This window comes from Solea solea, chromosome 8 (genome assembly GCF_958295425.1).
Source record: "Solea solea chromosome 8, fSolSol10.1, whole genome shotgun sequence".
In the NCBI taxonomy this organism is placed as follows: Eukaryota; Metazoa; Chordata; class Actinopteri; order Pleuronectiformes; family Soleidae; genus Solea; species Solea solea.
Window position 1 is genome coordinate 9,499,819 of NC_081141.1, and position 22,410 is coordinate 9,522,228.

At 40.5% G+C, this 22,410-nt stretch overlaps 2 protein-coding genes across 2 annotated transcripts; both read right to left on the reverse strand.

Moving 5' to 3' along the window:
- Positions 1-1,028: 1,028 nt before the first annotated feature.
- LOC131464288 (WD repeat-containing protein 5-like) lies at positions 1,029-9,600 on the reverse strand. The gene is made up of 13 exons (XM_058636700.1): positions 9,230-9,600; positions 8,344-8,452; positions 6,171-6,244; positions 5,976-6,065; positions 4,969-5,058; positions 4,183-4,266; positions 3,794-3,849; positions 3,609-3,655; positions 3,437-3,512; positions 2,928-2,961; positions 2,757-2,831; positions 2,452-2,539; positions 1,029-1,811 (listed from the first exon to the last, which is right to left on the reverse strand). Exons 1-13 carry the CDS (start codon positions 9,302-9,304, stop codon positions 1,711-1,713), a joined length of 999 nt encoding a protein of 332 aa, XP_058492683.1. The 5' UTR covers positions 9,305-9,600; the 3' UTR covers positions 1,029-1,710.
- A 6,019-nt stretch (positions 9,601-15,619) lies between these two features.
- chek2 (checkpoint kinase 2) lies at positions 15,620-22,341 on the reverse strand. The gene is made up of 15 exons (XM_058636697.1): positions 22,205-22,341; positions 20,332-20,650; positions 19,782-19,906; positions 19,463-19,595; positions 19,177-19,267; positions 19,004-19,100; positions 18,806-18,859; positions 18,637-18,701; positions 18,054-18,153; positions 17,777-17,863; positions 17,509-17,672; positions 17,296-17,411; positions 17,086-17,171; positions 15,911-16,021; positions 15,620-15,834 (listed from the first exon to the last, which is right to left on the reverse strand). Exons 2-15 carry the CDS (start codon positions 20,639-20,641, stop codon positions 15,724-15,726), a joined length of 1,650 nt encoding a protein of 549 aa, XP_058492680.1. The 5' UTR covers positions 20,642-20,650; positions 22,205-22,341; the 3' UTR covers positions 15,620-15,723.
- Positions 22,342-22,410: the final 69 nt, after the last annotated feature.

Below are 22,410 nucleotides of genomic sequence, written 5' to 3' on the forward strand. Positions count from 1 at the left end.
AATAGTCAACATTTGTTACTGTTGTTTCATTGTTGTCTTTAATGGTCAGCTGACTGACGTGTGTTTGTGTGAGTGTGAACAGGAAACAGACTCAAGTCACTGATAATGAAGAGCTGCGGTGTGTTATTGGCATTAAATGCACCTACAGGACAGAGTCAGAAAGCACAGCACAGACACAAACACACAGTTACTATGGAAACTATGTGAAGCCAGAGTAGAGCTGTCATTCAAGCACGACACAAGTTTAATGTCACGCCCTCAGACGATGTATTTTTTCAGTCATTATTGAAACGCCTTTAAAGGGCTGATCCACCTATTTTTTTCCCACATTCTTCAGTTCACTGTTCATGAAAAAAAATCATGTTTCACCAAATTTATTTTTTTTCATTGTTGCCATGGTTAATTTCACCATGATGTGTTTATGTTCATCTGTTGGAAAAGAATAGAGAACCAAAAACTGCAGTAATAAATTATACCTTTAAAAATACTTTTTTTTGGACAAAATCATAGACTTCCAGAAAAGCAAAATTGGTCTCTCCACCGAATTACTGGGAGGCTTTTATTGTGAAAGAAAATTAAAAATGTCCACTTTTAAGGAACCTACTAAAAAACAGAAAGTCCGACACAAATCGTCTCACTGCCTTATTTGGAGAGGACCTAGATAAGACCCACCCCTTTCCTCAAATTGGCCTTCATAGTTACATGTAGGTATTAAGATCAAAGGGATAGTTCAGTTTTTTTTATGAGTATTTGTGTGAGGCACTGACACACAGTCAAAGCTGAGCACACGTTCCAGAGTAACAAGTTTATCCTTGTTGCCACTATCTCAGCATTAGACAGCCTTTTTTCTTATAGAGTAAACCAAAGTTTGTGTCACTCTGTAAACCGCTTACACTCCTGCAAAAAACAACTAATTTTTACAATTTTACACCATCGCACACAGGAACTGTAGATCCACTGCTGCCTCCATCATTTGCTGCAAGGCAACAGTGCTAGCCACTATTCCGCCGTGTGGCCCCGGTCTCCGTCAGATGAACTCAGTGACACATATTAAACAAGGCTGCAGTAGACCAGCAGCTCCTGTGACCCCTCAAGCTAAACTTTCTCAAATGGCTTTGGAAAAAGGCTGCCTAACAGAGATAAATTGTGTTTATATAAATGAAGCTGCAAACATATTTTTAAGACATCACAGACTTCAGAGGGCAGAGATTTCATTAGATGAACCTTTTGTTATGTGATGAAAACCTGTTTGTGTGTCCCCACAACAAAACTTCAAAAAACTGAACCATTGCTTAGATCAAGTGAATTCAAGGGCGAGGGCACAGTACAGGCAGGTCTTCACCTAACGTGGGTGAAAAATACAAAATGCTCTCTGCTGGCAAACAGGCTCCGCCCTCTTTGCCTCAGGACTTTGTGTGGTCAATAAACAGGATACAGATGTGTTCTGTATCTAAAGCTCTGACTGTTTCTCTACAGATCTCGTCCTGTAAATGTTACCGTTTCATATTGTTCGCTTGTCAAAACAAAATTTCTATACATTTTTTTCAACTGAACTTTGGTTTCAACAAAAGTTCATACAAAGATCAAGAGTTTTTAACTTAATCAAGGACAGAGTCATTTCCTGTGAGTGTGATCGTTGGGAGTGTGTATGTTAAAACCAGTTCAGCTTCTAGGCCTGTGTGTGTGTGTGTATGATCATCTTCTTCACTTCTAACAGTCGCTCTTCCACAGTTTGATGGTTTTGTCGTTTTCCAGCGCAGCAGAGGCAATGATGTTTTCTGTCGGATGACAGGCCGTAGAGATCACCACGTCTGCAGAGACACACACACTGAGGTAAGAGGACTACCATTTCTTCTTCTCATACTTTCTGTTAGAAACACTTCCAGAGCAGCTCATTCCCAGATTCCCGGACTGTTTTTGTATTTGTGTGTGTGTGTGTTGTGTTTTGAGAAGGTACAGAAGATCAAGAAGATCTAAATATGAAGGCAGAAAGTTACAATTTGACCAATGTCTAATGTAACTAATACTGAAAAACAAGTATAGATATCGATATCAATACCCAGCCCTACTCAGAGCACAGTCTGAAACTAACGAACTGGCCCCAACCGTTTCATTTTTGGTATACTTCCCTTGGGATACCAGAGTAAAATGGTACGGTAAAGTCTGAGTGGAGCTACACCAGACGGCTGATCGGAGAACAGAAAAATGTAAATCCCTTGCTACAGGTGTTTCTTCAACACCTGCAGTCTCGTCATACAAAGCTTGATGTCTTGTTGGGACAAACAGCCGCAAAACGTTGCACTGGTACATGCACGCTATGAATGTCACTGAGGCGGCCATCCAAGAAGCCTGAAGAATAAAATGTGCTAGCGTCTGTTCCACTTTACCGTTCCAAACCGTAACACAGGGAAACACCACATAAGAGACACATTAGAAGGTTTAAGGTCATACCTGTGTGTCCTTGTAGTTTCTGAACAATCTCTTTGGTCTGAAGGTTCCAGATGTAAACCATGCTGTCCTCAGAGCCCGACACGATCCACTGCCACACCACAGACACACAGGTCAAAGGTTAAACCAGACAAGGGTAATCATCAGCTATTGTAGCATCAGATGCGATTATGTAATTTGTTATTTACGCCCCGTGACTGGGGCCATCTTCTTTTCTCTAATGCTATGTATTCTATAAAGAACACAAAGCTCTTTCCTTCTACTCTGAATAACAATGTGTGAAAATAATGACACAGTTTAACTCTCACCTTCCCTCCTGTGACGGAGAAGTTGGCAAAGATGCAGTACTTCTCATTCTTATGGCCGGTGTACGTCTTCAGACACTGACAACAAGAGGACACAGGGCTTTAACACTGAAGGTGGAGGTGAGCAGACGGACTGGCAGACGGACAAACGATAAATAACAAACAATACAATACCTTTCCTTTGCTGTAGTCCCAGAGCTTTAATGTGCTGTAAACCAGAGAAGACAGATAACAGTATTAAACATCAGCCAACAGCACAGATCTCTATACACTTAACACTCACTGCATCCTGACAGTGATGCGTTCACTGACACACAGGACACGTTATGATACAGAAAGATGTACTGATGTTAGAGAAACAGGTTTAGCTTTAGTTAGGAACAAAGTGTGATTTATACTCCATTGTGCAACACATGACTAACCTCAAACCAAATGTTGACGTATTTTGGACAAATAAAAGAGTTGTACATTTTTTTCTTGTGTCGCACACCTGCTGAATTATTTTATTATTTTCATCTCTCTCTGACAAGCTGACAGACAGATGTATTAGAGTGAGATTTCAACAAAGCATGACACTGTAAAATGATTGTCAATGTCGAACAAAAGAGCATAAATCGGGCTAAAGTGGAGTTAAAATGACATGAGCAAGTATGTTCGCCCTTCATGTGTTCACAGATACTCACTTGTCCAGAGTAGCAGCCAGGATGTATTTTCCATTGGGAGAAAACTTGACAAAAGACACTGGAGGATTGTCATCGTCTGAGGAAAGAGATTCATATCAGTGCCACGTGTACATCTACATGTAACATCAGAGTCATTAAAGGGATATTCTGTAATATTCAGAGATGAACTCACCAATCAGAGTCTTCAGACACTGTCCCGATGCCGTGTCCCAGATACGACTGTAGACACGCAAATGAAGCAAAAACAATAATAAACATTAGTGTGGTACAGATCTGAAATGTTCTGAGCAGCTGAGGTGGACTGAACCTCAATGTTCTCTGGTGTGTGTGTGTGTGTGTGTGTGTGTGTAGACATACCACAGTCCGTCATAGCTGCTGGAGACAATGAGGGAACCATCTCTGTTAAAGTGAACCTAAAACACACAGATGGGGTCACAGGTCAGAGTCAGGTGTTGGTGAGAGTGGTTGAACAAACTTCAACAAAGTACATCCACCTTCATGGGCTGCATAGACTACAGGCTTAACTAAAATGAGTGGCTTTTGCATCTGTGCAACAAAGCTGCAGATGAATTTCTATTATTCAATGAAGTTTAGTCTGGTTCTTCTGAGACACAGCTGTAACAGTAATGTTACAACATGTCACTCTCAGTCTGTAATGTGAACATAGACTCTCAGCTGATCACATCCATCATTAATCACACATTCAAAGACAGCAGTAGGGTCAAACGTCAGGAGTCGGGACTTACAGCAGAGACGGGGTCTGAGTGAGCTGGCAGAGTCTTCAGACATTTTCCTGTTTTCACATCCCAGATACGAACGCTCTCGTCAAACTACACACACACACACACACACACACACACACACACACACACACACACACACACACACACACACACACACACACACACACACACACACAGGACACAAAGAACACACATTGTGGGCAACAACTCAGAACTTTCTTCAACCATAATGTCATAGATGTTTAATATACAATTGATAATAATGTTTATACATTACACATTTCTGAGGTATAACACATTAATCACTCAGTTTCCACCAAGTGGAACGGTTGATTTAGTACACTACAGCATGGGAATAGCAAAAAAATAACCAGCCTGAACTGTTTCATTCTTTGGTACCCTTCCCTTGGGGTACCAGAATAAAATGGTATGGTATGGTTAGACCAGCTCCACCCATGACGGTCAGCTGATTGGGCGACAGAAAAACACCACTCCCTCGCAAATTGGTGTAAACATCCCATGGAAGTTGAGGCTAGTGCCTACAGTCTATTCTCATTCTTGTTGAGAAAAACAGCCACAAACCGAGCAAAAAAGGGTTGCTGTATTCTCCATTGTTTGTCCATTGGGTTGTTGCACCAGTACGACATGACGTTACACGAGTACAGCCCCCACATCGCCTACCAAGTAAAGATACTGTTCTCTGTTGAAACGCAAGCCTGGACTTTATCATTTCAAACTGTATAGCGTGTAGTGTGTGTGTGTGTGTGTGTGTGTGTGTGTGTGTCGTACCGATCCAGACACCACCAGGTTTGACTGAGGATTGAAGTTACAACAGAAGACGTAGTTACTGTGACCTTTAAGAGTCTTCAGACACTTTCCCTGAAGAGACAGAGAGAGAGATTATTATTACTTTATTACTTGACAACTTTAGGACAGACTTGAGCATGTCTCTGAGACAGGTTGAAAATGTGAGGAAGTGAGTTAAGTGCGTAGCCATTGGAAGCATCAGACTTCAACCTCTGTCAGAAAAACATAAAAGCCAAAATGGAAAATCCATTGTGGGTACATTGACTGGATAGGCGCTCTAAAAATATTCAATTCAATTTATAAATTCAGATAAATTGCACACAAAAACAGCAAGTAAATGCTAAGTGGCAACCAGTCATGAAGTCATTTAGCAACAGGAAGTTCATTGGCATCACCTGCAACCAGGTGTTCACTCATTTTTGCTATACTTTTTCTATTTTCCTTTAACTGGAACATAATTTCCGAAATGGAATAAGATCAGAAACTAGTGATCGAGAACATAAAATTCTCAGAAAATGATTTTAAACACTAAAAATTAAGTGAGATAGACCCCATAGACTTCTATCCTAACTGAGTTATATTTACAAGCAGCAGAGTCACCCCCTTATTCAATATATTCTCCTTTCCTAGTTGGCCTAGGAAAAGAGACCACATACATTGTTTTACATCGTCTATGATAAACACCTAAAATTTAGTGAATCTAATGTAATTATTAAACACACAGTGCATGTTGCACTCATCTGTGTATACAATATGTTGTAATTGTCTTCATTCAAGCATTATGTTATTTTAATTTTTTTGAAAATTTAGAAAGTAAGAATTCTATTGGCCAATACGACACCAGATTTTTCCTTGTGCACGTAACAAGAGACTCTTGACTTGACAGGTGTAGGTGAACATAACATACTGACATTGTTTTAAATCCAGGTTACATTCACACATCACAGAGAAACCAAACATTTAAATGCGTATGTATATGTTTGTCTTACAGAATTGTTGTCCCAGATCTTGAGTGTTTTATCATCTGAGGCAGAGACCAGCAGGTTGGAGTCTGAAGACCAGGAGACATCAGAGATCCCCTACACACACAGAGACACAGAACCACAAGCAGACCAAATATCAGAAACAGAACCTATCTAAATGCAAACTGAATTCAGACCAGAATCAGAAATGAGGTGACTCACCAGTTTATGTCCTACGATGGATTTCTCAAACTTGCCATCATACGCTCCCCAAATCTTTATCAGCTTATCAGCAGCTGCACAGAAGCATTACCATGTTGGTTACTACATCACCACAGGATCACATAAAATATAATTTATGAACTCTCAGAATGTGTTCCTTGAAAACACAATAACTTAACAGAAGATTGATCTGCCCTGTCAGCAGAAGCAACAATGAAGTTTGTTAACAATTCAAGAGAGGATTCAATATTCTGATTCTAACCCTAAATGGAACAACACGCTAAAGTTTAATAAACATAAAAACTATTTAGTCTTTAAAAATCATTCACCAAACCTTACAAACTTTATTCTGACCTCAGCAGGAAAATATTCAGTGGTCATGGAGAACAGTAATGGAATAGAAAGAGAACCCCCAAGGTAATGGTGTCACTTCTCTTCTCCACTTATGTTGTTTAGAATTTTTTTTGGGTTTTTAGGCTTAAGAGTCATCACTTACTTTAAATTATGGTGCCTTCAAATATATGGCCAAAAATTAAATAAATAAATAAATACACCATTAATGTCATTAAAGAATTAAATGTGTCATTAATTAATTAAAGACACATTTAATTAATTAAAGACACATTTAATTATTTCATGGTCCGTGTTGCAGTGGATCATTAATTTATTTTATCTGTCAAACTCGCCCATCAAAGTCAGAAGGCGGGGCTAACGCTAATCGAGTCTGATTCATTGCTTTGGTCTGAAATGGCATGGCTGCCATGTATCACAACATAGCAGCAGAGAAAAGAAATATATACCTTAAATACATTTTTATGTTATAGGAGGTGATCAGCTCCACCTCAGCGGACGCTGGCTGCTTAGTGTCCGAAGGAGAGCAGCGTTACCTCGGCCTGTCCTGATCAAATGATCCGCTGGCTCAGATCCTTTGTGGCGAGAAATTAGTCATTTAGAATTCAAAAATGTGGTTTGTGTATTAAGATATGATCTATTATATATAGTTTGGCAGCGATAGTATCAGAGGCATAGGCTCAGATTTATATTATATTATATATAGAAATACCATCATATAATTCTGACTATATAGGGGTGGCGTGCTCACTGCCGAAAGTTTTATTTACAAGATTAAACTGAGTAACACGATCTCTGTCTATCGATCGTGCTGCACCTGTACACACCACACACACACACACACACACACACACACACACACACACACACACACACACACACACACACACACACACACACAGTGCTGTGACACTGAACCAGCTATACAAGCTCGAGCACCGGCGCACCCACAGGATCGGTGCCTATGAGGTGATCAACTTCGCCTCAGCGGACGCTGGCTGCTTTCTGATCTGCTGGCTCAGACATTTCATCAGGACAGGCCGAGGTAACGCTGCTCTCCGTCGGACACTAATCACCGAGCATCCGCTGAGATGAAGTTGATCACCTCAGATACCGTTGCTCCCAAACTATATATAATACATCATATCTTAATACACAAACCACATTTTTGAATTCTAAATGACTAATTTCTCACCTCAAATGATCTTAAAACTGCGCTCGGGGACTCAGAAAAATATTTATTTCAGGTTTATATTTCTTTTCTCTGCTGCTATGCTGTGATACATGGCAGCCATGCCATTTCAGACCAAAGCAATGAATCAGACTCGATCAGCGTTAGCCCCGCCCTCTGACTTTGATGGGCGAGTTTGACAGATAAAATAAATTAATGATCCACTGCAACATGGACCATGAAATAATTGAATGTGTCATTAATTAATTTTAATACATATTTAATAAATTAAATACATGTAATTATTTAATGACACATTTAATTATTTAATGACACATTTAATTAATTAATGACACATTTAATTATTTCATGACACATTCAATGAATGATTTAATGGTGTATTTATTTATTTAATTTTGGCCCTCCATACAAATGGGGTCATGTTTATGACAGGAACTGCAGCTGGTGTCACGGTGGTTTTACCACGTTACATTTGAGGTATATCTTTGAGGCACCATTATTTCTGATAATAGTAGCCTAAATAAAAACACCTCACTTGTTTTTTGTGATTTAAAACTGATTCTGTTTTCTGGAGACTGAGAGTAAGTCAGTCTTTCACTAACATGTGAAAGTTTGTGCAGTTAGTCTTACAGGAACTGGCGAGCCACTCTCCATTAGGGCTAAACTTGACAGAGGAAACCGCCTTCGTGTGTCCAGCCAATGTGAACTTCACTGTGTAGTTTGGTTTAGCTGGGTTAGACTGGAAAACAAATTAACACACACAATTCAAATTGTATATGCAAGAGTGTTCATAGAAGGTTAAATAAATAAGAAAAGGGTATGATGTATGAATAACAAATTAAACATCATCTCGGCAGTGTTTTTTGGGTCTTGACAAGCACCGAAAGCAGCTCTTTCTCAGGCTAATTTAAGTTGTATTATACATTTCATTTCATTTCATTTCATTTCATAAAAGTGTATCACAAGATGGGAAACCAGGACATAAAAAGCTGACTTTTGCTACCTAGAACCTGAAACAGCAACACATGATGAGCTTCTTCATAATGCTTTTACTATGGCAGCACCACAAACGTGCCACGTAAATAAGAAGGCAGAAAGCTCAAATGAACAAAGATTACATATTGTCAGCACATCAGACATTCACAAAGCAGCATTAAGTCGAGCATTCATTTCGGCTGTCATGATATCACTCTTTTTTGCGTTATATTTGAAGTCGCACTGTCACACACCTGATTATTACTAGATACATTGTTAATGTGGAGAGGTCTGATACAGTCAAGTGCTGCTAAGTATTTAAGCGTTAATAAGAGTATAGATCAGATGAAGGTTAACAAAGTAAATGATCAACTGAGACAACCCTGCTAAAGCAGCACAAACACAGAGGCTTCAGTTTATCAGATGAAGCTACAGATCAGAGAAACTAAGCTAAGCTTTGAAAAGAATAGTGAAACCGATTAAATATAAAATATATATAGTGTATATATAGATATATATGTAATATAAAGGCCATACTCACTTTACTCCCGGAACCTGTGGAGGCTGAGGACTGTTTGATGTTCTCTGTCTCTGGTTTCTTCTCCTCCGTCGCCATGTTGTCCTGCTCCCGGGCTGCTAGCCGCTGCTAGCCGCTGCAAGCTTCTGTTTGTTTTGATACTGTTGCAGCGGAGCTAAAGCTAAACCTAGCTCACGGTGCTAACAGTAAGTGAGCTGTGGCCTCAGCAGACAAATCCCGCTTCAAAACCGGTCCCTTGTTAAAAAAAGAGCCGTGGTTAGATCCAAATATGGATCGGTTCCGAAAAAATACAGATACCTGTTGCTGGTTCGTGAGAGGTTAGCCTGTAGCATCTATTAGCTACAAGCCAAAGTGTGGCGACCACGTATTTGCTATTGCGCATGCGGACGAGAAATTTATACGGCAGGTGAAGAAGGTCAAAATACAATAAAGAAATTCAAATTAATTAATTAATTAAATAAATAAACAAAGTAAAATAATGTTGGAATTGTAAAATGATGTACTTTTTATTATAGATTTTTTATTTAATTTCTGATTATGATTGTTAAATTATGGGTAAATCATAAACTAAAGTTGTATGTACACTGTCCACAGAAGAAATAAAGACTATTAATAAGATCGATTTTGTGATAATTCATGTAAAGATTATTGATCCAACAGGAAAGACAGCTACATAAGAGTGTACCATCAGTATAGCAATGAGTAGGATGATATGTGATCCTACAACTGTTAAAGTCACATAGTGTATATTTGGCTTAAGTTTGTCATACAGTGGGCCCAGCCAAAACCCTGGGGAACACCAGGGTCACAGACTAGACCTTTAACAAATACATTTGTACTGTTTACTGACATTTTATCAGTTTAATTAAATATCTGCATAAATACATAACAAATCTGCCTTGAATTATAATTCATGTCTGACAGATTATTTATAACTAACTAAATTTGCTTCATTAATCCATCATCAGTCTGATTCAGACCTCAGTCCATGTAGTCAGGTGTAATTGATCCAGGCCTCAGTGTCCTTGCAGAAAAAATAAGCAGCTGAGATGAAACAGGTAATGACAGCTGTGACTGAGCCCACCCACCACCTGCTGCCATTACACAGTGACCAATCACAGCAGGTGACCAAGACTCCGGGCAGTTCAGCCTGCTGACAGTGACGAGATGTTGCACATCCCCGCGACAAGATCATGTCCAGAGACTCTACAGATATACAAAGTTGGGGGTTGGTGATATGATGATGAAGAAAATAGTCATTATGACTTTATTGAATTATTAAAAATACTCACGACTGTATGTTGTGATGCAGGATCGTAGTTTGAATCCACTCTTTGTTCCACTACAGTTGATGACTTCTGGTTTGCTGCATCCGAGCTCTACATAACCACGCCCCTTACCACGCCCACCACCTACATTACAACCAAAACACTGAAGACACACTCCTACACACACACACACCCACACACACACACACACACACATTTTTAATAACGAACATTAAAAATAATATAAACATAAGCCCCTCCTAGTTGTTGCTCCCTTCAAAGAAACGTTGAATATTTCCAAATAAAAGACGGAAAAAAGTGTCCAGTGAAACAGATTAAGTAACTATCTTCTAGCAACATCATTCTTAGTTTTCACATCCTTTTAGCTGAAGCGGTTGTTTGTATGAGAAAGAATATTAAAGAAGTACCTGTAGCTGCTAAACAACGAAGCACGACAACTCTAGTCAGGTACAACAGGAAAGGCATTAACAGCAGAGACAAGTCAAACGAGATCACAGAGGTGAGATTGAGAAGTTTTACGCAAAAGGTTCATTATGTTATTAAGTCTTAACTGTTTTGTCTGTCTTTCGTTTGCAGACAACATTGCACTGATTTATAACAATAATACATTAAGTAGTTACATTACTGTACATCACATCCTTACAGCAATGTGTTATTTAAAGGGGCAATTCAGATATATTGAACTGTGGTGATTTTATAAGATAAGCCTTTTGTTAAGGGGTTGAAATCTGGTTTTCTTTCCTTTTTTTCAACGAGGGCAAGAGTCTATGTGTCTCAGGCTGGTATAAGACAAGTCGCAATACAAACACACTTTAAAAAACCTATACTCTCCAACACCACTTTGTGCAATGAATTCAGCATGCTAACCATCTAGCTCTGGCTCAGTCTGGGGCTCAAAGATGGATTATTACAACTTTCCCCTGGACACACGTACACATGCGAGTGCACTATTTGTCTGATACTACGTTGACTTCTATTCATTTGGACAGCCATTTCCCTAACCTTAACCTGACAAGAATTCATATCTTAGCCCTGACCCCTAGACTTCAAGAACGAGGCTCTGCCTCATTAGGACTCCATGAGGACCACTAGTCCAGACAAGGTCAGTGCTGATACCAGAAAAGGCCCTAAAGGGGAAAAACACACACAGTCTGGTTTCCATGACTTCAGAGGACATTACATTGTCTTACATTCATTTCCCAAAGACCTTAACAATAACTACTACTGGCCTAACCTTGTCCTAACCATACAGCATGTCTTCACCTTGAAATGTAATCATTTACGTGATTGGGACATGAGTTTTCTCCCCATAATGTGACTGTGTAAACAGATTTAGGTCCCGACAACACAAGTAATACCTGGTGCATACACACGCATCCCTGTTCTTGCTGATTATTGTCTGATATTTGAGAAATTGTTGTGATCGACCATCGCTGGACTACAGCGATGTGTCTTGATGAAACAGACTGTGAAGGTTAGAGGTCAGAAGTCAGTGGCTCATGCTTTCCCTGAATCACATTAACATTTAGAATGAGAACAGCTGCAGGTCACAAACACAAACCCAGGAAACAACAGTCAGTCAGAGCGCACAGTCCGCTCTGCACAGCTTCAACATACACTTACCACTTGTTCAAAAATCACATCATTTTGCAAGAGCCAGACAGGTGATTAGACTAAAGACTGGTCGAAGGTCTAACTTATCAGAATCTGTTATGGCGAGGAGTCAGAATGAAAATGTGAATGTCTTACCTGGCAGACAGGTGAGAGACAGAGCAACAAGGCAGCAGAGGAGCAGCTGAGAGGGTGACATGACTCTCACTGTGCATCCTACAGACACTATCCACAGGGTTACTGCACCACATGATTCAGTGTTTAACCAACCAGGTCACAGCTGATGACACAACAGTAACTAAACAGCATGGCCTGTGAGGTCTCTGCTAACACAAGTTCACCAACTGAGTCATGTGATCAGACATCACATATTAAAATTATACTCCAGTCATATAATTGCTGTATATAGTGCTTTTCTAGTCTTGATGACCACTGAAGTTTTTGAAGTTATACAGAATTTGCAGTACTTCTTCTATCACACGTCTATAATACACATTCACATACTGCCAGCACACGATCTGGGGTGATTTATTGGTTTCAGTTACTTGTGGGGGTTTTCCTGTTTTAGTGGTTGCTTGGGACTCCCCCAATAGTGTGTGGAGAAAAAGACATTTTAATATGTTGAAGAAATCTAGATATCTTAGGTATATTTCAATGTCTAAATAGTGTTGAACTTAAGCGATTTGGTTTTATTTTGGAGTTGAGATTTGCTCATTTAGTGCACATTTGCACTAAGTTTTAAAAACCAAAGTCATTAACTGGTTTACTTATTTAATTCAAGGTCAGTATCACCACACTTAGTGCTTCACTTTGAATATGAAAGTGCAAATTAAAATCACTTTTGTGATTTTACTTCCCTCTAGTATCAATAATAGTCAAGCTACTCCGAGGTGGTAGGAGAGGGCTCCCCAAATCAAATTCAGCTTCGGGCCTCATAAAGGCTTGGAGCGGTCCTGCTCTAGTTCTCTCTCTCTCTCTTTGGCTCTCTCTGTCACTGTTTGAATCTACCTGTGATTGGTGAATGCCTCCGTGATGTGGGAGATGTTGCAAAGGATGTAAATGTGTTCTCTTAGATGTACATTATGCTGAAATGATCTTGTGGTATTATTAATAAATAAGACCAAAAACCTCACCCACCTACTGTACCTGTACTGTACTAAGTATACTTATCTAGAAAAACCCTCACTTAGCTTAGCCTGAATATGCACAGTTATTTCATTACTAGCCACCTTGTCTATGGATTAGTCCCTGTGGATACCAGATCAAAAGAATCCCACATGCCTCCTGGACACCAAATGCCATTGGTTGTGAGATAAATATAACATACAAAGTATAGAAAACTGGGTCTATATCTGTTAAAAAGATAAACAGAAGCCTTAAATAGTGTTAAGGCTTTTCATATTATATGAGTGTCTGGCTACAGTAGCTGCTGGCTGCCTTAGATTCTACTTTTACTGTCTCCTCATTTCTCCTCACAAACATCCTCTTTCTGTCCATCTATCAACACGTCTTCACCAGTTACAGATGGCAGCATCTTCACTGGAGAATAAGTGCATTTACTGTCCAGGTTTGATGACAACCTGCATGTTTTTAGACATATAAATGACTGCCAATAGTTAGACAATTTAGAGCATGTCCAGAACATTGCAGGGCATCTGAGAGCATCTGTCACAATCTTCAGTAGTCCTGTCTGTATAAAATTTGAAGAGTTTGTCTCTGCTATAGTGTAGTCTAAAGAGTACTTTATATTGGATGAAGTCTGGCACAGCTAGAGGAGGAGTTAACAACTTCCAACCCTTTTTTCCATAGAGCATCAGAAATGCTTATCTGAAGTTCGGTTTCCCCGTTGGCCCGGCTCTTATTTACAGATGAATCATTTGTTGATGATAAGAGATTATAGAGGAATGAGACATGGCTCTTGGGCAAAGATCTAGCTCGGAGAACCAAGTCTATACCACTGAGGGGTGGAGCTTGAGGAAACTGAGGAGAGTAGGTTTGTGTAAAGTCTCGAAGTTGGAAGAAACGAAATGTCCTAGTCCAAAGATTAAGCGTAGTTGGTTGAAACTGGCGAACAGTCCGTCTATGTACAAGTCTCCCAGGCATCTCAGTTTCTTTGTTTTCCAAAGCTGCAAAGCGTGAGTCATTATTGGCTGGTACAAATAAGTGATTGTTACAAAGAGATGTAGTTTGGGGAAGGGAAAGCCTTCCCAACCGCTTCCTGATTTGAGTCCAAATTTTTAACTTATTAGTCACAATGGGGTTGGATGTAAAATTTGCGAGAGAAAGGGGGAGGGTGCCTGGAGTGATGCGGAACATGAATTTGCCTCTAACTGGACAAAATCTGGAAAATCTTTTGTGTGTTAGCTGCCCAATAATACCCAAGGTGGCCTGGGATTGCTCTGGAGCAAAGATGTATTTGCTCTGGCCTGTTTACCTGCCCAAATGAACATGGATATGATGCTGTTGATAAGATTGAAAAATGATCGGGGGAGGTAGATAGGTGGGCATTGAAAGATGTAAAGGTACCTCAGTAAGATATTCATTTTTACTGTTTGCACTTACCTGCTAGAGACACTAGTAAATGGTTCCATTTTTGAAGATCTTGTTTGACTGCTGCAGTCTTGAATGCCATGAGGTGAGTCGGAATTTCAGTAGCCAATTGATTTATGGGGAAACATTCACTTTTGTTCGTTACCCAGAGAATACGCTGAAAGAGTCCAGGATTAAGAGAATAGGTGGAAGGCTTGACAGGGGATTGTTAGGGGCATTTAAAGGCATCATTGTGCCTTTAAATGATACAACTGTTACTATATTAACTTAAGAGTGCTGTGGTCCAGACTAACTGTCAAGCTTTGTTTAGCTTTGTCTCAAAGAATGTCTGAAAGGTTGAAACAGATTCCCAAAAGATCGTTCCATCAGATGAATACCCCGCTACTCAGTCACATCATGTAATAAAAATAATAAAGCCTAGTAAAACCTTAATAATATTGCAAAAGTCAAATTCAAATGTCAATTGGCTAAAGAAATTAAAAAGTACTTGGTCACATAAGATCCTTACCGCATGGATTCCACAAAGAACGCCCCCCCCCCCCCCCCCCACACACACTATTCCACTGTAATTGGAATGGTTAAGGTCAGGTCTATTTAAGATGTACAGTGAGATTTAAAAAACCTGCATGGAGAGACAGTCTTAATAAACCCATAATATTACTCATATATATAAATATATATATCACATATATACACATATATTTATATCTCACATATATACACATATATATACACATATATATTTACATGGAGTATAGAATCATACTCAGATTCATCTGCACTAATGTTATCTGTAATATAAGAGAACAGTGATGTTTGTAGGACAGTTTGCTGAAAAAGAATTCTATAAAATGTTCCTTTTCCTCTTGATGTCTGATGATCAGCTGAACAACACCTGTAAGCTCACACATGGATCACAATCACATAACCAGCACACACGGAAAACTTTACTAGAAAACATTAGAAACTTTATTTACACAAGTCTCTCAGTAGTGAACAGGGAGCAGAGTCACATGACCTGAGCAATGGCTGAACCAGATTGGTCCACTACAGTAAGTGAGCAGGTGGGGGCTGGCTTCGTTTGGCAGGATGATCCTCTTCCCTCTCATCTTCTTCATCTCGTCCTCGTTTCCTCCCAGTGGACTGTGACACCACCTCCTGTGGGGGGGGGGGGGGAGTCAGTGGGTGGGGTCGGTTTTACGAACAGAATACATGCGTTTGAATGTGTGGTTACCATGGAAGAAGCGCTGTAGTCTCCTGCAACAGCAGCTGTGGCAGCCTCTGCAGTGGGGGCGTCTCCATCGGGGTACATGAGTCTATGAGCCGTCTCAATCATCTCAGGATCCTACAAATATTACAGTACATTTACTGTGGTTCAGTAACTTCTTCATGTAATTAGAACTGTGATACCTTCAATTCTTAAAATATTCTTACCTGAAACAAAATCTGACATCCAGGAACTAGACGTAAAACCCTGAGCCAGGATAAGATTCTAGACCTGGACCTAGGATTATGTAAATCCCTAAACTATGAATTGAGACTTCAGATTGGACTCTAGACCTGACCTGAGCTGGATGTAGGACCCTGAACCAGGATGTAAGGAGGATTCCCAAGCCTTGACTGACATCAAATTCAAGGACTTTTCAAGGACTTTCCAGGACCAATTCCCTCAAATTCATGGACCAGATGTGCCGACACAGCTTAAGATGGGAGGGCAACTTGTAATAGCCGCTTCATCCATGGCGTCACATTTTATTTTAATTTGCAGCACTCTGCATCTGCATCTGTCTTTGGGATCTGGATAAGCCAGTCTGTGATTTTCTTTGGTGAGGCAAAGATCTTGGAATTTGCATTTCCCAGGCATCACGTACTTCTGTCAACTGCAGAGAGAGACAGTGTCCACAACAGTGCTAGTAATCACGACTCAACGTTTGCTCAGCCTAGGCCTCGACTACGTACATCAAGCAACGCAGGGTGCATGAAACAACAGGGAGTTTTTTCTCTCCACTGATGCCTAGTGTTTGCTCATTGTGTGAATTGTTGTGTTTCTCCGCTCTCCATGATGTTGTCTATGTACAGTGCCTTGAGATAATGTATGTTATGATTTGGCGCTATACAAATAAAACTGAATTGAATTGAATTGAAACAGTAGGTGGTGTTGTTACACACAAGGGCATTCACCTAAATATCTACTGAACTTCTTTCAAGCACTTTCAATAACCCATAGTATTACTATTTAGGGAGTTTTTTTTTGCAAATTCACAAACTTTCAAGGATTTCAAGCCCCCATGAGAAACCTATGTAAGATTCTGGACTGGCCAGACTTGATGGGCATGAAAACTTGAGCTAGTTTGTTTGTATGTACAGTATTACTGCAGTATTACTGCAGTTCTGTGTACCAGTTGATACCTGTAACCACGGGTGCTGCAGACCTTCTTGTATTGTCATCCTCTTACTGGGATCGACGACGAGCAGCTTCCTCACCACATCTTTGGCTGTAACACACACACACACACACACACACACACACACACACACAACACACAACACATTGTTTTATTGCAGTAGTTTTACTGTAGTACTGACTGCATTCATATTGCAGTAGTATTGCAGTAGCACCTTGATCAGAGATACATCTCCACTTGGACTGAACCATGGTGAATTCACCTCTGATGATCTGATCTGTGACAGAGTGTTGACCAAATTTCTCATGGAATGGAGGGTAACCACCCAAACTGAGAGACAGAGGGGGGGGGGGTAATGCCATCAAACATCCAGTCAGAGCAGAGACAGAGCAGAGGCAAGACAGATTGGATGTATGAGTGAGCGTACCAGACGAACAGGAGGACTCCAAGGCTCCAGGCGTCCACAGCAATACCATATCCTGTGGTAGATGCCTGGGTGAAGACTTCAGGGGCAAGGTAAGATGGAGTCCCACACAGTGTCCTCATCAACACGGCCTGTTCCAGGATTCTGGACTGGTTAAAGTCTGTCACCTGGTACACACAGAGGGAGAGAGAGAGAGAGAGAGGAAGAAAGAGAAGTCCGTCAACCAAACAACCAACCAGTCAGTCAGTCAACATGATGACTGAATGTCTACCTTGATGAGACAGATGTCCTCATTCGAGGACAGTAGAATGTTCTCTGGTTTCAGGTCCCTGTGGATGATTCCATTACTGTGGAGGTACTGCACATGCACATATGCAACACACACACACACACAGGTTATTTATTTACAAATAAATGTTTAAATCCATTAAATCCTCACAATTACACACCTGCAACTCTGTTTCAGGTGTGTCTAATGCACATTCAGACTATGGAGGATAATAGAGTTTTACTCGTAACCATAGTAACATGACATCAGCTGTGCTCACCTGCACCGCTCGCAGCATCTGGTAGAAGTAAAGCTTTGCCACAGATTCTTTAAGCTGCTGCTGAGACTTCACTCTTTGAAATAGTTCACCTCCCTCCATTCTGAGGAAAACAGCACATTGGCTGTTTAAGGTCCACTCCAAGATTTTTTTAAATGTGGTTGTATTAGGTATTGACATAAAATAAGCATTTTACATAATGCTGACTGCACTGTACATGACCTCTGAATCTAGACACCACACAATATAGGCAGGCTTCCTCTCAGTAAAAACATGCAGAGACACTGAGATAAAGAGATTTACTAATAACATCTATGTGAGTTTAAGTCAACAATACCTTAAGAATATGTTCACCGTCTAATGAGATAAAGCAGAAATCAAAGACCTAAGCAGACATAGATTATACTCGGTATCTTTGGTTACATCTGTTCCCTCGTGTCCCTGCTGGCAGCCATGTTTAAACACAGGGGGACAACACAGTCACCTTTATGTGAAATGCTGACTATGTGTCATACAACCACACAAAACACCACAGAGTATCACTTTCACATTCTAACAGTTTGAAAAGTGTCCAACGCCATCTCACAGCTCCAACACGATGAAGTAACTGTCCTCTGTCTGGTAGAAGTCCCATGTCTTCATGAGACATGGCTGCAGGAAAGGACAGAAGGAGAGGAGACAAGAGGGCTATCGTTGGTGTTTGACCAATACCATCAAGAGTTTGTATCATGTCTCTTCATTAGTTTCAGACTCACATGATTTATTCTTTGTAGAATCTCTATCTCGGTCTGTGCATTTCGTGTTGCTGTCTGTGACAAGAATAAAAGCATGCATCACATGATCATTGTCCCTGGCTGTAATCTGTCCAGAGGGACATCAGACTGTCACTTCACAGCTCTGAGAAACAACGTATTTCGACATCATGTTTGTAGGAAACAGAGGAGCAGACTCACCCCTTCAGACTTAAAGTTGCACTTGTTTATGACCTTCACTGCAAATTTGTTACAGCTCCCTCTCTCAAAGGCCAGTCTTACTTCACCACAAACTCCTCTGAAACACATACACAATCAAATGTATAGCGAGGCGCAGGATGTGACATCACAGTCGTGTTAAGCGTCACACTCACGTGCCAATGCGTCGAGTCAGCAGATATTTCTCCTGAAGCTCTTTAGGTAAATTGGACTGATCATCAGACATCAGGTCAATGAAAACAAAGACTGAAGACAGAGAGAGAGGTTAAGACGAGCTAGTAATCTTTCTTTATCAATACTTTGACAGTTATTTTTGTTAATTATTCAGCAAATCAATGTTTAAAAATGTCTCCATGCATCAGCAGAACTCAGCAGGATTGTGAACATTATTACAAGGTTCCACAGGTTGTGCCTAGTTTCTACAGGTCACATTTCATTCACCTTTGTTTCGTTGCTCAGCCAGAGCAAGGACAGCATTGTTGACGAGAGGAAGCTTCTTGTCTTTTCCAATCAGTATCCCATCAACAAAAGTCCCATTATTACTGTAGTCCTCCACAAAGACCTCACTGCCCACCTGAGAAGACGGACAGCCAGACAGAGTCTGAGAGACTGAGAGACACAGACCGCACTCGTGCCAAACACGCATGCACGCTGACGAGTCAGTAACAAGTAAACAGTAGTAGTGGTAGATGTCATAGTTCTCAGGGGAGACAGAGAAGTAGCATTAGTAATTACAGTTGTAGTAACAAAGTCATTTTACTCTGTAAATCTTGAAGTGTCTCTTGCTGTAGATTCTGGCCCTGGTGGATCCTGGTTCATCAGGATCATCCAGAATGTAGTTACACTTTGCACCACGTCCAAACAGGTAGTGGTCTTCTATACAGTCTGCAACAAACACAATTTTACATAGTATTAATAGTTGTAAGGATAAGAGCATATGAGCACATACTGTATTGGATTAGATATCACACACATCACCATTACATACATTATTTTTAAGGCATAAACAAACAGGTGCTGCTTCACTCTTACTATTTGTAAAATTAAAGATTTAAAATTAATAGTTATTGCAGTCGAGCACACACGTCAGACAAAAACAAAACTTATTACGACCTGTACTATACATGTGTACTGTTGCATTCAAGCAGAACCAGTGATGTTGTATTTTTAACATACAGATTGTACCCAGGACATCCTGAACTGAAAGTCAGAGTTAACAGGTGGTCATATATGATGTGTGCTACTAATAACAACTAATAACAATATGCTAATGTCTTAGCAGGTCACAACCAGGTTTTGCCAGAACTCACCAAGGCTCCTGAAACCTCGGGCCATAGGAAGCAGGCGGCCCCAGGGTTGTGGTTCAGGCTCCTCTGGGACAGATGCCAGAGTGACAGGAATGGTGTCCAAGCTGCTCAGGGTCCCAGAGCCACTGGACGACTGGCTGGCTGAGGTTGGTCCGCTAGATGAACTAGAACCAGTCTGGGACTGGGACTTGGGCTGGGATGGAGACTGAGTGGAAAGTGCCTGTGATGGGGACAGGGTGGACTGTGCCTGAGACTGGGTGGCAGGCTGGGAGGATTGGGGTTGGTCACCCTCATGTGGAACCTCCTCAGACATGGTCTACCTCTGCAGATTAAAATATCAAAACAAAATATTACACATTGGAACTAACCACAATTAAAATGTACAGGTGAAGATCATATTTATCAGGCCCTATTGTACAGCGGCAGTAGGCAGGATCATTGGAAACAATAGTTTATTTTTCAGTTGTATCCAAAGGTCATTAAAATATATGTTGGTATTGCAGCCATCATTCCTGATCTCCCCTCATCAAATGAGCACAGGCAGACCCACGTATGTGCAACAGATGACCCAAGGCTGAGGAAAGCTTTCCATTCTAAAATGCTTTGCCAATGTTGACACATTTGTTGGTGTCTGAAGGGACTTTTATGCAGAATAAGTGTAGTGGAGACTCTCTCTCTCTCTCTCTCTCTCTCTCGCTCTCTGAACTTTCCAATGACTGGTCAAAGATGATAAACATTTTGTAAAAATGGGTTTGTTCACACCAAACCCAACTCGCGTTTTTCAAGCAATGAAATGACATATAAAGTTTTGCTTTGTGCTTTGTGAATAAAGCCGAAAGTAGGTGCAGAAGAATTGTTGTCTTTTTGCATACAAGAGTTAATTTCACATATGTAACAAGCTACTTGGCTAAATAAAATGAAGGATGCAAATCTCGGCAGCTGTAACACCAACACTGCAGACAAATGCACCCTGTTCATTGTATATATCTGGGATGAAGTGATGGTGCTCATGTTATATTTGGATGTATTCTTGCATATGAGAGTTAATTTCACATGTGTAACAAACGTTCTGGCGACATAAAAATGTAGAACTAGCTCTGCCAAAAAATGCACCCCCTGTTTATTTTATTTTGTAGAGCATTTAGAATTAAACGGTGGTGCCCATGTAATATGTGGATAACTTCTTGCATATGAGAGTTCATTTCACATGTGTAACAAGCTTCCTGGCAAAATAAAGTAGGGGAAGCCAATCTTGGCAACTGTAACACCAGCTCTGCCGAAAAATGCACCCCGTTTTTTTTATTTTGTAGAGCATTTGGGATACTTGTCATATAATGCACTGTAAGTTATTGTGGGCTTAATCGTTTTCATTTCACTCATTATGTAACAACTCATGAATTAATTTCTGTCAAATAGAACTCGTTTTCAGGAATGTTAGTAAGAAGAACGTTTCTAGTCACTAAGTAAAAACATAAACTACTGTCCTCGGATAACTTATACTCATTAATAAAACGTATCACCTTCAATGTTGTCAATGTTTTCTACTTCAATCGTGCGCGTTCCCGTCAGACGCGTGCGTGCAACTCTCTGCAGACACACTGAGCTCGGTGAGCACCAGCTCTGCCTCCTCCTCCTCTCGTGCCCATAACCAGGCCTGATGTTTATTTGTTTTTTGACATTAAGACATTTAAGTCCCCCTCTCTCCGCCGCCTGCTACTCAGGATGTACTGAACGTGATCCAGAACTAAATGACATTAAAAAATGTCATTTGGTTAAAAATAAAAATCACATCCGCTCTCAGCCCACTGAGCCTCCTCACATCACCGAGGAAACGAGCCGTGTCACATTCATGTTAACACATTAGTCGAACACTCACCGGGTAAGACGTTTGTCTCGCTGTGCAGGTCAACTAACCGGACACCGTCACACTTGACACGTGCTGAACAATTTTATCGGGACTTAAGTAGGAAACCTATTTCCTTGTAACATGCCGTACCTTCACGTCATGTCATGGTTGCAGCCAATGAAAAGTTAGAGAAAGGGTCACGTGATCATGAAGCCGCCTGGTGTGTTTCCGGGTCT

Coding starts and splice junctions, on each gene's coding strand:
- chek2 (XM_058636697.1), bottom strand. CDS start 20,641: ATGTCTGAGGAGGTTCCACATGAGGGTGACCAACCCCAATCCTCCCAG. Junction 19,907..20,331: donor CCGAGGTTTCAGGAGCCTTG/GTGAGTTCTGGC, acceptor TGTTTGTTGCAG/ACTGTATAGAAGACCACTAC. Junction 19,101..19,176: donor CTGACTCGACGCATTGGCAC/GTGAGTGTGACG, acceptor TATGTGTTTCAG/AGGAGTTTGTGGTGAAGTAA.
- LOC131464288 (XM_058636700.1), bottom strand. CDS start 9,304: ATGGCGACGGAGGAGAAGAAACCAGAGACAGAGAACATCAAACAGTCC. Junction 8,453..9,229: donor CCACAGGTTCCGGGAGTAAA/GTGAGTATGGCC, acceptor TTTGTTTTCCAG/TCTAACCCAGCTAAACCAAA. Junction 2,962..3,436: donor CTGGCTGCTACTCTGGACAA/GTGAGTATCTGT, acceptor TCTGGTTTACAG/CACATTAAAGCTCTGGGACT.